The sequence below is a fragment of the Nerophis ophidion genome, linkage group LG17, assembly GCF_033978795.1.
Source record: "Nerophis ophidion isolate RoL-2023_Sa linkage group LG17, RoL_Noph_v1.0, whole genome shotgun sequence".
Lineage (NCBI taxonomy): Eukaryota > Metazoa > Chordata > Actinopteri > Syngnathiformes > Syngnathidae > Nerophis > Nerophis ophidion.
Window position 1 is genome coordinate 15,844,413 of NC_084627.1, and position 16,853 is coordinate 15,861,265.

General features: G+C 43.0%; 1 protein-coding gene across 2 annotated transcripts in view; it reads right to left on the bottom strand.

Moving 5' to 3' along the window:
- LOC133536148 (astrotactin-2-like) overlaps nt 1–16,853 on the bottom strand; it is a 747,946-nt gene that overhangs the window by 153,674 nt on the left and 577,419 nt on the right. For both annotated transcript variants that reach the window (XM_061876407.1, XM_061876406.1), the window contains exon 19: nt 12,041–12,189. In XM_061876407.1, coding sequence (XP_061732391.1) covers nt 12,041–12,189 — 149 coding nt within the window. The remainder of the gene's footprint in view (nt 1–12,040; nt 12,190–16,853) is intronic.

The following is a 16,853-nucleotide window of genomic DNA, read 5'->3' on the forward strand; positions in this document are numbered from 1 at the left end:
GTCTAGTGACGCCCCTGATGCCAAGGGGTACGTGATCAACAATTCAAAAACAATTTATAATATATTTATTGAATAATACTTCAACTAAATATGAATGAAAGTTCATAAACTGTGAAAAGAAATGCAACAATGCAATATTCAGTGTTGACAGTTAGATTTTTTGTGGATATGTTCCATAAATCCATCCATCCATCCATCATCTTCCGCTTATCCGAGGTCGGGTCGCGGGGGCAACAGCCTAAGCAGGGAAACCCAGACTTCCCTCTCCCCAGCCACTTCGTCTAGCTCTTCCCGGGGGATCCCGAGGCGTTCCCAGGCCAGCCGGGAGACATAGTCTTTTTTTCTTTTCTTTTTCTTCTATGTCCCACTCTCCCTTGTGGAGGGGGTCCGGTCCGATCCGGTGGCCATGTACTGCTTGCCTGTGTATCGGCTGGGGACATCTCTGCGCTGCTGATCCGCCTCCGCTTGGGATGGTTTCCTGCTGGCTCCGCTGTGAACGGGACTCTCGCTGCTGTGTTGGATCCGCTTTGGACTGGACTCTCGCGACTGTGTTGGATCCATTGTGGATTGAACTTTCACAGTATCATGTTAGACCCGCTCGACATCCATTGCTTTCCTCCTCTCTAAGGTTCTCTTAGTCATCATTGTCACCGACGTCCCACTGGGTCATTATTGTCACCGATGTCCCACTGGGTGTGAGTTTTCCTTGCCCTTATGTGGGCCTACCGAGGATGTCGTGGTGGTTTGTGCAGCCCTTTGAGACACTAGTGATTTAGGGCTATATAAGTAAACATTGATTGATTGATTGATTGATAGTCTTCCCAACGTGTCCTGGGTCTTCCCCGTGGCCTCCTACCGGTTGGACGTGCCCTAAACACCTCCCTAGGGAGGCGTTCGGGTGGCATCCTGACCAGATGCCCGAACCACCTCATCTGGCTCCTCTCGATGTGAAGGAGCAGCGGCTTTACTTTGAGTTCCTCCCGGATGACAGAGCTTCTCACCCTATCTCTAAGGGAGAGCCCCGCCACACGGCGGTGGAAACTCATTCCGGCCGCTTGTACCCGTGATCTTATCCTTTCGTTCATGACCCAAAGCTCATGACCATAGGTGAGGATGGGAACGTAGATCGATCGGTAAATTGAGAGCTTTGCCTTCCGGCTCAGCTCCTTCTTCACCACAACGGATCAGTACAACGTCCGCATTACTGAAGACGCCGCACCGATCCGCCTGTCGATCTCACGATCCACTCTTCCCCCACTCGTGAACAAGACTCCTAGGTACCATAAATAAATTGTTCCATAAATATTGATGGTAAAGATTTATTTTTTTGGTGAAGAAATGTTTAGAATTAAGTTCATGCATCCAGATGGATCTCTATTACAATCCCCAAAGAGGGCACTTTAAGTTGATTATTACTTCTATATGTACAAATCTTTATTTATAATCAAATCACTTGTTTATTATTCAACAAGTTATTTGTGGTAACTATTTCCCAAATAGTTCAAGAAAGACCACTACAAATGTGCAATATTTTGCACTGTTATACAATTTAATAAATCAGAAACTGATGACCTGGTGCTGTATTTTACTTCTTTATTTCTTTTTTTTTCAACCAAAAATGCTTTGCTGTGATTAGAGGGTACTTGAATCAAAAAACATGTTCACAGGGGGTACATCACTGGAAAAAGGTTGAGAACCACTGGTCTAGACAGCCGTGCACATTCCTCTTCAACGCATGAGTCACGCTCTGATGTTTGTGTGCAGCTTCCCCCTAAACACCGACCCGATGCAACGTTTGTTTTCCCCCACTTTGGCAATCCGTGCGGATGTGTAGCCTTTAGCCTTCGGTGGAGGTCTTGTATCTGTTGGACGCAATCCTATGGATGCAGGTGCTGCTGCTTGTATGACTGACAAATACACTATATTGCCAAAAGTATTTGGCCATCTGCTTTGTCCCGGCAAGAAATCTGCGTTCAAAGGACTCCGGCTTATTAGTGATTCCCAAAGCCCAAAAAAAGTCTGCGGGCTATAGAGCGTTTTCCGTTCGGGCTCCAGTACTCTGGAATGCCCTCCCGGTAACAGTTCGAGATGCCGCCACAGTAGAAGCATTTAAGTCTCACCTTAAAACTAATTTGTATACTCTAGCCTTTAAATAGACTCCCTTTTTAGACCAGTTGATCTGCCGTTTCTTTTATTTTTCTTCTATGTCCCACTCTCCCTTGTGGAGGGGGTCCGGTCCGATCGGGTGGCCATGTACTGCTTGCCTGTGTATCGGCTGGGGACATCTCTGCGCTGCTGATCCGCCTCTGCTTGGGATGGTTTCCTGCTGGCTCCGCTGTGAACGGGACTCTTGCTGCTGTGTTGGATCCGCTTTGGATTGGACTCTCGCAACTGTGTTGGATCCATTATGGATTGAACTTTCACAGTATCATGTTAGACCCGCTCAACATCCATTGCTTTCCTCCTCTCCAAGGTTCTCATAGTCATCATTGTCACCGACGTCCCACTGGGTCATTATTGTCACCGATGTCCCACTGGGTGTGAGTTTTCCTTGCCCTTATGTGGGCCTACCGAGGATGTCGTAGTGGTTTGTGCAGCCCTTTGAGACACTAGTGATTTAGGGCTATATAAGTAAACATTGATTGATTGATTGAAGCAGATAAGGGATTTTCCAGAACAATCCTAGTAAATGTGTCTAATAACACCTGAATCGCTCCCACTGCCCTCGTCTTTTTTTCTTTTTTCTAGTCCTTCACTCTCACTATCCTCATCCACAAATCTTTCATCCTCGCTGAAATTAATGGGGAAATCGTCGCTTTCTCAATCCGAATCGCTCTAGCTGCTGGTGGCCATGATTGTAAACAATGTGAGGATGTGAGGAACTCTACAACCCGTGACGTCACGGGCACATCATCTGCTACTTCCGGTACTGGCAAGGCTTTTTTATTAGCAACCAACAGTTGCGAAATTTATCGTCCATGTTCTCTACTAAATCCTTTCAGCAAAAATATGGCAATATCGCGAAATGATCAAGTTTGACACATCGAATGGACCTGCTATCCCCGTTTAAATAAGAAAATCTCATTTCAGTAGGCCTTTAAAAGTCACAACAATGCTATATTCTGTATCAGGCCTTTTGGAATTTGAGAAATAGCAGCCTCTTTCTAATTATCGCCTGCTTCTAATTAATGCTCCATCCTCTATGCGTAGGAGTATTTACGCTACTCAAACTTTGGTTTGGCACCGCAAAAAAGTAGTGACCTTATTATGTGAGTCACGTGATTGACATTCTATCGACCAAAAGATGTACCATGATGGTTTTTTGCTAAATCCGCCGGCTAATCCTTCAGCGTGTGTGTGTATGTGCGTGTACCCCCACCCTTAGATGTTAACTTTCACACAGCCTTGGAAAATATGAACAAGCAAAAATGCATAACTCTAGAGAAACCACCAAGATGCCCCCGAGCAAAGCATTCATCGCTAACCAAGAGCTTCTCGCTGGCCAGGAGTGGAAGGCTGGTTAGCCATGGGAATGTGTGAGAGAAGGATGGAGGGGTGAGGGGGGGTACAACTGAAGGCATGAGTTGATTGGGTAACTTTGTGTCCCTCATAGGTGAGCGGGGCCGACTTGGCCCGACTGGACCTTTCGGTTTCGTTAAGCCGTCTTCCATTATCCTAGAAAGCTCCTTAAAGATTATCCCCTGGAGGAAGAATGTTCAGTCCCAATCCAATAATTTCAAAATAATTCAGTGCGAGTGTGAGAAAATTATACATCTCGACTCTATGGACGATTATTTGCTGAGTCCCGAGAACAAGATCTCATCATTTTGAGAGGCCCCTATTATTTTATAAATCTTCGCCTGCGATTTTTTCCAAATATGTATTAGCAACCGTTGCGAGGCGAGAACAATGGCGGATTTGAGTACCATGTACCGTTAAAAGTGAATAGTGCGCATAAAAACAAATCCCGTTCCCATATGAGTTGGGAAATTGTGTTGGATGTAAATATAAACGGAATACAATAGTTTGCAAATCCTTTTCAACCCATATTCAGTAGAATGCACAACAAAGACAAGATATTTGATGTTCAAACTTATAAACTTGTTTTTTTTTTTGCAAATAATAATTAACTTACAATTTCATGGCTACAACACGTGCCGAAGTAGTTGGGAAAGGGCATGTTCACCACTGTGTTACATCACCTTTTCTTTTAACAACACTCAATAAACGTTTGGGAACTGAGGAAACTAATTGTTGAAGCTTTGAAAGTGGAATTCTTTCCCATTCTTGTTTTATGTAGAGCTTCAGTCGTTCAACAGTACTTTACGCTTCATAATGTGCCCCACATTTTTGATGGGAGACAGGTCTGGACTGCAGGCGGGCCAGGAAAGTACCCAAACTCTTTTATTTACGAAGCCACGCTGTTGTAACATGTGCTGAATGTGGCTTGGCATTGTCTTGGTGAAAAAAGCAGGGGCGTCCATGAAAAAGACGGCGCTCCGATGGCAGCATATGTTGTTCCAAAACCTGTATGTACCTTTCAGCATTAATGGTGCCTTCACAGATGTGTAAGTTACCCATGCCTTGGGCACTAATGCACCCCCATACTATCACAGATACTGGCTTTTGAACTTTGCTTCGATAACAGTCTGGATGGTTCGCGTTCCCCTTTGGTCCGGATGACACAATGTCGAATATTTCCAAAAATGATTTCAAATGTGGACTCGTCAGACCACAGAACACTTCTCCACTTTGCATCAGTCCATCTTAGATGATCTCGGGCCCAGAGAAGCCAGCAGCATTTCTGTAAGTTGTTGATAAATGGCTTTCACTTTGCATAGTAGAGCTTTAACTTGGGCTTACAGATGTAGCGACAAACTGCATTTAGTGACAGTGGTTTTCTGAATTGTTTCTGAGCCCATGTGGTGATATCCTTTAGAGTTAATGTCGTTTTTTTGATACAGTGCCGTCTGAGGGATCGAAAGTCACGGTCATTCAATGTTGGTTTCCGGCCATGCCACTTACATATAGGGATTTCTCCAGATTCTCTGAACCTTTTGATGATATTATGGACCGTAGATGTTGAAATCCCTAAATTTCTTGCAGTTGCACTTTGAGAAACGTTGTTCTTAATCTGTTTGACTATTTGCTCACGCAGTTGTGGACAAAGGGGTGTACCTCGCCCCATCATTTCTTGTGAAAGACTGGGCATTTTTTGGGAAGCTGTTTTTATACCCAATCATGGCGCCCACCTGTTCCCAATTAGCCTGCACACCTGTTGGATGTTCCAAATAGGTGTTTGATGCGAATTCCTCAACTTTATCAGTTTTTTTTCCCACCTTTCCCAACTTCTTTGTCACGTGTTGCTGGCATCATATTCTTAAGTTAATTATTATTTGCAAAAAAAAAAAAATGTTTATCAGTTTGAACATCAAATATGTTGTCTTTGTAACATATTCAACTAAATATGGGTTGAAAATGATTTGCAAATCATTGTATTCTGTTTTTATTTACATCTAACACAATTTCCCAACTCATATGGAAACGGGGTTTGTAAATATAGGTAACCGTCGTCTTTGCCAGGTGACCCGCGCCTCAAAAACAGCGGCGCCCGGGAGCACTCAGCATCGTGCATACTTTCTAGCCATGGTTCGAATCCAAAAGCTGAAGGGAGTATACAGACTAACAGGCGAATATAAAACGAAAGGGGGGGGAAAAAAACGGCGAAAAATGAAGATAGAGACGTCTAATCTGTATTACGTGGTCTTCTACGACATGATTTATAGCGGTGACTGGCACATAGCAGAATGAGTCACCCACACCATCTGCCCCTTCCAACCACCTTGCTGGGGCCCATGCTTCATCAGCACTCCTCCCAGGGGTGATGGATGGCCTGTCCATACTTCCCAATGACGAAAGCCAACTCCTTCCACACCGATATTATTGTAATTCTATAACCCGCTACCTCTGACTCAACCTCTCGGTCTCTTGAAAGAACCATGGCTGCATTTGTATATCTTCAGCACGGTGGTAAGCGGCATTTGTGGTCAGCGGAATGTTGCACCGGGGTGCCAAAGATGTCAAATTCAACAACAAGATTGCTTGAATCAAATGAAGAATATTCGACTAAGACCAGTGGCGGGCCGTGCGTTTCCCACCTAGGCCTTCAGTGATGTCCAACTTCAATGATTACCTCTCAAACAACCGTAATGGTAAATGTGTTGTACATGTATAGCGCTTTTCTACTTTTTTTTTTAAAAGAACTACTGAAACCCACTACTGCCGACCACGCAGTCTTTATATATCAATGATGCAATCTTAACATTGCAACACATGCTAATACGGCCTTTTTAGTTTACTAAATTGCAATTTTAAATTTTGCGCGGAAGTATAATGCTAAAACGTCGCGGTATGATGTAGAGGACATTTTCTTCCAGCACCGTTCACTTCTACAAGTCGTCTGTTTTCATCACATAGTTCCACAGTATTATGGACGTCTGTGTTGCTGAATCTTTTGCAATTTGTTCAATAAATACTGGAGACGTCAAAGAAGAAACCTGTAGTTGGGAAGCGGTGTATTGCGGCCGCCTGTAGAAACACAAACACAGCCGGTGTTTCATTGTGTACATTCCCGAGAGATGACGGTGAAGCTTTACTATGGAACAGAGTGGTCGAGCGAACATGTTTCGGGGAGAAAATGGTGGTAATAAGTTGGCTCTTACCGTAGACATGAGCGGAGAGCTTGTGTTATTCCTCCTGCACCTGTCAAAGAGGCAGCTGCGGACTCTTTTGCCTCCTCCCACCGGCCGTCGGATGCTTCCACCGTAGAGGAGGGGGGAAAAAAAAAAACTCGTCTAGAAACGTGGCTTCCCTCAGAGTCACTGGCGGTCACCACACCCGTATCCACACCCCTCCGACTTTCAGGTTGTACAGGTACGACCATATAATCTCACTAAAACACTAGTAACACAATAAGCAGATAAGGGATTTTTTATAATTATCATAGTAAATTTGTCTAATAACATCGCTCTGTCGTCTAGTTTTTTTTTTTGTAGTCCTTCACTAACACTTTCCTCATCCAAGAATCTTTCATCCTCCCTTAAAATAATGGGGAAATCATCGCTTTCTCGGTTCGAATCGCTCTCGCTGCTGGTGGCTATGATTGTAAACAATGTGAGGATGTGAGGAGCTCCACAACCCGTGACGTCACGCGCACATCGTCTGCTACTTCCGGTACAGACAAGGCTTTTTTATTAGCGACCAAAAGTTGAGAACTTTATCCTCGATGTTCTTTACTAAATCTTTTCAGCAAAAATATGTCAATATCGCGAAATGATCAAGTATGACACATAGAATGGACCTGCTATCCCCGTTTAAATAAGAAAATCTCATTTCAGTCGGCCTTTAAGGAACTCTAAGTGCTTTGACACTATTTCCACATTCACCCATTCACACACACACATTCACACACTGATGGCAGGAGCTGCCATGCAAGGCGCTAACCAGGACCCATCAGGAGCAAGGGTGAAGTGTCTTGCTCAAAGACACAACGGACGTGACTAGGATGGCAGAAGGTGGGGATTCAACCAGTAACCCTCAGATTGCTGACACAGCCACTCAACCAACTTCTCCCACGCCGTCCCCTAATTGATAATCACCACCATTGCTGGAGAAATACTATACCAGAACGCATTTACGCACCACTTTGTAGTATTGAAACACCTCAACAGTGTACAAAACGGGTCATTTTCTGGCGCATTTAAAAATCTATTAAAACGCATCAGCAATTAAAACGTATCTGTGGAGAGGCGGAGCCGACGGGCCGACGGCGGGGCAGGACATGCTTTGGCCCTGCTCAAGATGGCGGCCAGGAGGCGGAGAATGCCAAAATCATGGCAAAAGGAGTAGGAGAACCAGCAACAGAACCTGATCTTGATTGCTGCGGCGTGGTTTCCCGGCACGCCCCGCCTCTTCATTCCGCCGCATTCTCCGCCTCCTGGCCGCCATCTTGAGCAGGGCCAAAGCTTGTCCTGCCCCACCGTCGGCTCTGCTTCTCCACAGTATCGTATTGGGTACTGCCAAAATTAAAATTGCAAAAAACCTATTAAAAGTAAAAAAAAAACTACTCAGATGCCTAATGGTTAGAGTGTCCGCCCTGAAATCGGTATGTCGTGAGTTCAAACCCCGGCCGAGTCATACCAAAGACGATAAAAATGGGACCCATTACCTCCCTGCTTGGCACTCAGCATCAATGGTTGGATTTGGGGGTTAAATCACCAAAATATGATTCCAGGGCGCAGCCACCGCTGCCGCTCACTGCTCCCCTCACCTACCAGGTGGTGAACAAGGGGATGGGTAAAATGCAGAGGACAAATTTCACCAGACCCAGTGTGTGTGTGACAATCATTGGTACTTTAACTTTAAAAATAAACTCACAATTTTATTACCCCTTTGACGCCGTATAAGCCAGTGGTAACTCTTGTCGGCTTATTCGACTGGAAACGGCGAGCATTTCCCAATTTCATCGCCAGAACATCTGAGCTAGCTTCCGGGGTGTAGTTTCTCTTTAAATATCCTTCTTGAAAATGGCCTCGCACATCTGCGGTCCCCTCCAAGGTTTCTCATTGTACCCCATTGGGCTGAGTTTTTTTCTTGACCTAAGGATGTCGTTGTGGCATGTGCAGCCCTTTGAGACACTCGTGATTAAGGACTATATTGTCGAAGTTAGTTTGTGACGAGCCCCAAGATGTAGAGATTGAGGCAGGCATGGAGTGAGAAAACATGATTTAATTAAAATACTAAGACAAAACCAAACAAAAGGGGTACAACAAAAGGACGCGCACGAGGCGGATAACAAACAAAGAGAGCTAGCATGGGAACTAGAAAATAAACGGAGCTTAGCATGAAAGCTAGCAAAAACAAATAGGGCTTAGCATGGAGGCTAGCATAAACAGAACCGGGAAAAGAAGTCGTTACGTGTTGTATAAAGACAAACTGGAAGCAGGGAACAAAAAACAGTAAGCTACAAACATCTAACAAAATATAGCTTACCGCTAAGCTGCAAAGATCCGTCATGACACGACAGGTAGCAACGACAAGAGCGACAATACAAATGACAATAATCCAGCACTCGACTGGAGAACAAAACAGGTACAAATAGGAATCGGGCTGATTGACACCAGGTGTGGCCAGGTGCCAATCAGCAGCACCTGAAGGGAAACAGCGCCCATGGAGAACTACAGGAAACAGACAAAATAAGAGCTCTAAACAGGAAACACTACACACAAACACACACAGAGGAAAAACTAAAACACAAACAAACTTTCAGTGGCAAGCATGACATATATAAATAAACTTTGATTAATTGATTGAGTAAAAAAAACTGTGATTATTAATGATTAACCCAAATGTAAAAGTGTGATTAATCTGATCAAAAAACGCTTATCAATGTTGTTTATCATCAACTTATTTTAAGTAAGGAAAAACATGGCAGATTTATGATCATATTTAAAAGAATAATGCAAGTTACGTTATTATCTTTATTCTTATTTTATGGCATTTTATATTTCATTCAAAAGAATAAAAACAAACCTAATTATATGGGGGAGGGGGGTTATCTAGATACTTTACGTTCTAGGTATGTTCATTCCATCGTTAAAAAGTCAAACCTAATTAAGGTTAATTACATGTGTTTTAAAAGCTGGTTTCAACCAAATCCATGAATTTCTTAGTGCATGCAAACAAACGACAGCATTGGTTTTAAGGTTTTCGCACATGGAGACCCTGAGTTTGCGTCATCCGGAACGACATCCCATCTTAAGATGAATCGGTTAACTAAGATTTGCTTCATTGGTGGACTCAAGTCACAACTGAATGCTTCTCTATTAGCTCTTTTTGACAGTGAAAAAGCACCAATTGCTGTATTAAATGTAGTGATAGAGTGCTCATTTCCTTTTACCTTGCAATAAATGAACCATCTTTCCTGTGACACTTGGTGGGCATAGCGATGCCGGATTCGTTCTTCCGTGGATGTGTCGGGCAAGAACACAGCGTGAGGTAAAGAATAAAGGATTTATCTAACTAATAAAAGGCTAAGAACAAAAATACTTGTGCTAGGCAGAAAAGGCAAACAAAAGGCGCTAGCATGGAAGCTAGGGAAACAAACAGATACACTAACACTTGGCACAAAGGCACAAAAAGGGAAAACAAAACAACTAGCATGAGAACTAGGAATAAATAACGCGTAGCGTGAACGCTAGCGAGTAAGAGCATGGAAAACAGTCGTCACTTGTTGCATGAGAGCAAATTTAGAACCGAGGACGAAATAACAAAAGGGGCAGGCTTAAATAAGGCAGTAATCAATAGTAACATGTGTGCATAAACGGAGAGTAGCAGGTGGAATTAATATGCAGCCATGGTGAGAGAGAAAACAGGAAATAAGGAAGTCAAATAACAGAATGTGATACAAAAAGGAACACAACTACAATATGGAATGATCCGGGTAACGGATCATAACATTTCCCACACTTTAATTCAACAATGCGCTTTTTTCTTGTTTCCAGGGTGTACGGTTTTTATGACTCCTGCAACGTACCTGTGTATGACGTTAAACTACATCCAGGCATGAGATGGGAGGTTGTGTGTGGGGTTAGTGAGTCCCAATTAACGTCTATAAAATGCACACAAAGAACCGTTTGCACCTTCTCTTGTGACTGGCGGGTGGTCAGCGCCTTAAAGCTGAGCGGGTCCCTGGGTAAATGGGGCGCGGACAACCAACAGGACAGACTAAGTTCAACAGCCCAGTAAGGCAATTAGTCTAGGACAGGGGTGCCCACACTTTTTCTGCAGGCGAGCTACTTTTCAATTGACCAACTCGAGGGGATCTACCTCATTTATATATATCATTTATATTTATTTATCTATGAAAGAGACATTTTTGTAAACAAGTTAAATGTGTTTAATGATAATACAAGCATGTGTAACACATATAGATGTCTTTCTTTCACAAAGACAAGAATATAAGTTGGTGTATTACCTGATTCTGATGACTTGCATTGATTGGAATCAGACAGTAATGATGATAACGCCCACATTTTCAAATGGAGGAGAAAAAAGTTGTCCTTTCTGTACAATACCACATGAAAGTGGTTGGTTTTTGGCATCTAATTCATCCAGCTTCAATACACTTTACAAGAAAAACATTGGCAGCAAATTCCGTAGCTTGCTTGATTAACATTCACGGCACCCGAGGGTCTTGAGAGATGACGCTGGCTGCTGCCAGTTCATTATTATGAAAAAAATGACCGAGAGGAAGGCGAGAAACACTTTTTATTTCAACAGACTTTCGCGCCGTCCCTTCCGTCAAAACTCTAAAGGCCGACTGCACATTTCCTAACTTCACAATAAAAGCCCTGCTTCATGCTGCCTGCGCTAACTAAATACAGAGTCTCGGAAAGCTGGCGTGTAGAAGTGATGTGCACGCCAGCTTTCTGAGGGATCGCTTGTGCACGCCAGTTTTCCGAGACTCTGTATTTAGTTAGCGCAGGCAGCATGAAGCAGGGCTTTTATTGTGACGATAGGAATTGTGCAGTCGGCCTTTAGAGTTTTGACAGAAGGTACGGCGCGAGAGTCTGTTGAAATAAAAAGTGTTTCTCGCCTTCCTCTCGGTCATATTTTCATAATAATTATCTTGCAGCAGCCAGCGTCATCTCACAAGACCCTCCGGTACCGTGAATGTCATTTAAGTGACGTCTTGGTGAAGATTGATGATCACTAATTTTTAGGTCTATTTTTTTTTTTAAATCTGACTGGAGATCGACTGACACACCCCCCGTGGTCGACTGGTAGCTCGCGATTGACGTAGTGGGCACCCCTGGTCTAGGAGAAGGATCTCTGATATAAAATACCCCTTCCAACCCGCACCAAGCCAGCGTGGAAGGTGTAGGCTAATCACCAGCATGAAAAGTACGCCAAATGACAGAAGCATGCTGAGGCTTTCGTCCAGCAGTGGACTGACAACGGCTGATGATGATGAACGTACCTGTGTAGATCTCTGCCTCAGAGGGGTCCTCCACCCGTTTATGCTGGATGATGTAGTCAGAAACTTTGCACCCAATCAGGGGCTCCACATCCAACCACTCGAGGGCTACCATTGTGCTTGAGGGCTCCAGGTAGGGGGCCAGGCGTAAGCTAAAAGAGATAGAATAAAAATATATATATATCAATGACACAAAACACGCATGGCTTGCATTATATCATAAATATACAGTATATACATTCAACTAAGCAAATTGGATATTGGATAATTATTGTCAACAAATGATTTAACCCTGTCTGCAGTGAGGAATTGGGAGATGGAAAATATCTGTATCTATTTCAGAAGGTTCACATTTTTGGAATTCATCAAGCACGAGAAAACATCCAAGGAGATTCTCAGGTCGTTGAATCAATCACAACTGGACTGTTCAGAAGCACCGCAATATAGCGAAACAAGCCTTGTCTGGGCATGTCCCCTGTTAGAGAGGAGACATACTTGGGATCCTGCACCAGGCTCTCAGACTAGATAAATCCCGTCGGGGTGATGAATGGATGGTCAGCGCCTGAGAGCTGCGGCCTACCATAATAACCCCGAACTCCCTTCCCTCTGTTGCTAGATATCTCAATATGTATGTTGTAATATGTATATGTGCTTTGCTATGGAGGTTTTTTCCCACTCCAGACTGGGCCCCCTTAGGAGCCAAGTCTAGATTGTATTTTTTTAATCATCCTTCCCCAGCGTTTACCTTTTCCCCGTCTTTCACGGGGCGGCTTGTGGCGACCCATCAGCGTTCTTGTTTTGTAACCCTGTACACTGTTTGTTTGTCAAATCTTGAACAGGTTTGTGCTGAAAACAAAGTTTTGTTGTACTTGTGCAATGACAATAAATACCTATCCTATCCTAGAGCTCTTAGGGCAGGGGTTGTCAAACTCATTTTTGATGGGGGGGTCACATAGAGAAATATCTACTCCGAAATGGGCTGACCTGGTAAAATCACGGCACAATAACTTAAAAATAAAGGCAACTTCCGATTGTTTTCTTTGTTTAAAAATAGAACGAGCAAATTCTGAAATTGTAGAAATCATAATGTTGTTGGGATTTTTTTTTTACACTAACATGTTGCGAATAATAGTATTCTATCTTTATTTGTTGTTATTTATACTTTCTGAATAAATTATGTGATAGTGAAGTGAAGTGAAGTGAATTAAATTTATATAGCGCTTTTCTCTAGTGACTCAAAGCGCTTTACATATTGAAACCCAATATGTTCATCAGTCAACTCATTGGTGTTAATTTTCAATCTATCAAGATAAAAACATTATATCAAACTTAAATTACAGGATGTTATTTATGTAGTTTGATCATTTTCCTCAACTAGTGTACTAACATCATGTGGCTTATTTATTTTGCATATGTAGAATCATCTACAAAGATACAAATAATTGCTATTGTGACATCCAGTGGACACATTTAGAACAGCAGTTTCTTTCATTCAAAACATTTCAGGTTATTTTTTTATACTTAGCAAACTCATCCTGTGGGCAGTGTCCAAACCTGTTTTCGGGCCTGATAGATAGTACTTTATTGATTCCTTCAGGAGAGTTCCTTCAGGAAAATTAAAATTGATCCGGCCCCTCGGACCGTACGTTTGATACCTCTGACTTAGGGTTTGATTTACTACAGGCTTGCGTATACCAACGTATGTGCAAACTTGATAGCACACGCAAAGCTGATCTACGAAACGTGCACAAAGTAGATTGTGTCTGTCAAGTCAGCCGAATAAGACGTGCAATCCATTTTGCGTATCTGTCTTCATTAATATGCAGAAAACAAGCAGATTAGTAAAACGCCCACAATACGGGTGTTGGGAGAAGTTGCAAATATGCTGGTAAATATTTTTGTACGCGCAATGTGATTTATCAACACTCATTAACGTTTTGCGAGCACTATATAGAGTGTGTGTGCGGGTTCTTGTATTTCTACCCATCTTGAGACATCAACAAGAAACAGGACCTTCCATATGCGGACCGATGAACAAGTTAGGACATAAATCCTTGTCCCAATACGGAAAACCGTTGCATCTAATAGATAATGTCTCATTTGCACCCATCCATCCATCCATTTTCTACCGCTTATTCCCTTTCGGGGTCGCGGGGGGCGCTGGCGCCTATCTCAGCTACAATCGGGCGGAAGGCAGGGTACACCTTGGACAAGTCGCCACCTCATCGCAGGGCCAACACAGATAGACAGACAACATTCACACTCACATTCACACACTAGGGCCAATTTAGTGTTGCCAGTCAACCTATCCCCAGGTGCATGTCTTTGGACGTGAGAGGAAGCCGGAGTACCCGGAGGGAAGCCACGCATTCACGGGGAGAACATGCAAACTCCACACAGAAAGATCCCGAGCCTGGATTTGAACCCAGGACTGCAGGAACTTCGTATTGTGAGGCAAACACACTAACCCCTCTTCCACCGTGAAGCCCCTGTTGGTGAAATCTATCAAAATTAGGGTGGTCCCAAAAAGGAGGGATTTTTCCAATTGACCGTGTGTCGGTTTTAAAAGTGCTCCACCTCTGGTCAACATATGAAATAACAAGTGTGTGTAAACATTTCAAGTGTGCCCCCTCTGGCCAACATATGTAATAACAAGTGTGTGTAAGAAATTGAAAATCCACCCTCTTTGGCCAAAACTAATCCAAAAAAATATATATTTAAAAAGAGACATATTGTAATAACTTGAAGTAAATAATGAAGATTAAAAAACTATTACAAAGAAAACATTTTTTAAAAAGTAATTAACTAAAAGCTTACCTTTTTTGTATTTGTACGGTATGTATATATTATTATGTTGTAAATACAAATCTTCGCATATCTAAAAAGGTTGGTCTGAAAGAGGTAGGCATTTTTCGTAGGTCACAAGAAGGTCACAAATACAATAATGTGTTTGTGTGTGTGTGTGTTCTGGCAATGCTGACTTAATGGGGACATCGCTCTGTTTACACCAGGGGTAAGAAACCTATGGCTCGCGAGCCAGATGTGGCTCTTTTGATGACTGCATCTGGCTCTCGGATGAATCTGAGCTGACATTGCTTAACACGATAAGTAATGAATAATTCCCCTTGTCATTGCAGTGTTAAAAATAATGTTCAAAATATAAAACATTCTCATGCATTTTTAATCAATCCATCCGTTTTTTACCGCACCTGTTCAAGAAGTTGCGTTAATGGTAAGAAGTTATTTATTTATTATTGGTTAGTGTGGGGCTTGCCCTCCTGGGGGTTCTTCAGACCACCAAGCACCGACATGAGAGCCTGTTTCCGGGTTACAATATTGTTTTATTTTTCAATAAGTCTCTCAGTTGCTTTACATAAATTGTATATTTCTTTTTTCGTTCTTGCTCGCGCTCTGGCTCCAGCCCCAACCCCGTCTCTCCTCCTGGCTGCGGCTAATAACAGAGCGACAGGTGATTAGATAACAAGGCCCGGGTGGGCCATCTACGCACCTGTCGCTGATTTCGAGGCCGGTCCCGGCACACCCCAGTTTGCTGCAGGCCCACGGACCACGCCCCCTCCACAGTTATCTTCAGAATAACAATGTTATTACAATGTTATTACAAAAAATAAGAGACCTATTATACTCTAGAAATGTTGATCTTACTTAAAAATGCACGCGTTTAGTTGTGTTTAGTGTTAAAAAAAATATTATATGGCTCTTATGGAAATACATTTTAAAATATTTGGCTTTTTGGCTCTCTCAGCCAAAAAGGTTCCCGACCCCTGGTTTACACAGTCACCTTGAGGGGACCTCTGACAGTATGGGGACAAAAAAAACAGGTCCCCTAAAGCAGTGGTCCCCAACCTTTTTGCAGCTGCGGACCGGTCAACGCTTGTTAATTTGTTCCGCGGCCCGGCGGGGGGGATATTTGTTTTATTTTTTTTTCTTTGTCATGAAAAAGGGGGTTTTGTTATGAAAAAGGGAGGTTTTTGTGGTTGGTGCACTATTTGTAAGTGTATCTTGTGTTTTTTTATGTTGATTTAATAAGAAAAAACAAAAAAAAACAAATAAAAATCAATAAAAAATTATTGAAACCATTTTAAATGATAGTTAGCTCCATTATGAAGATGCCTAGGGGATTTTTAAGCTTTGGCCCATAAAACATGTTAACTAAAAAGTAAATTTGAACTTTTTTTTTTGTTTTCTTTAAATGGTCCTCCGTAGTCACATACAAATTTTTGTGAATAATGCCAATGTATCTAAATTTGGTCCCCATGAACCATCCATCCTTTTTCTACCGCTTGTTCCTATTGGGGTTGCGGGAGCCTATCTCAGCTGCATTCGGGGTGTAGGCGGGATACACCCTGGACAAGTCGCCCCCATATTATCTCTTTTTCCCCATGGTCCCCAGTAAGAATGATCAGCACATTACTTCATCAATCCAGAGATTTAAAGACGTGTATGAGCTAAGTGGGCAGTGGCCATCTTGGATCATTTGTATACTCTAGCCTTTAAATAGACTCCCTTTTTAGACCAGTTGATCTGCCGTTTCTTTTCTTTTTCTTCTATGTCCCACTCTCCCTTGTGGAGGGGGTCCGGTCCGATCCGGTGGCCATGTACTGCTTGCCTGTGTATCGGCTGGGGACATCTCTGCGCTGCTGATCCGCCTCCGCTTGGGATGGTTTCCTGCTGGCTCCGCTGTGAACGGGACTCTCGCTGCTGTGTTGGATCCGCTTTGGACTGAACTCTCGCGACTGTGTTGGATCCATTATGGATTGAACTTTTACAGTATCATGTTAGACCCGCTCGACATCCA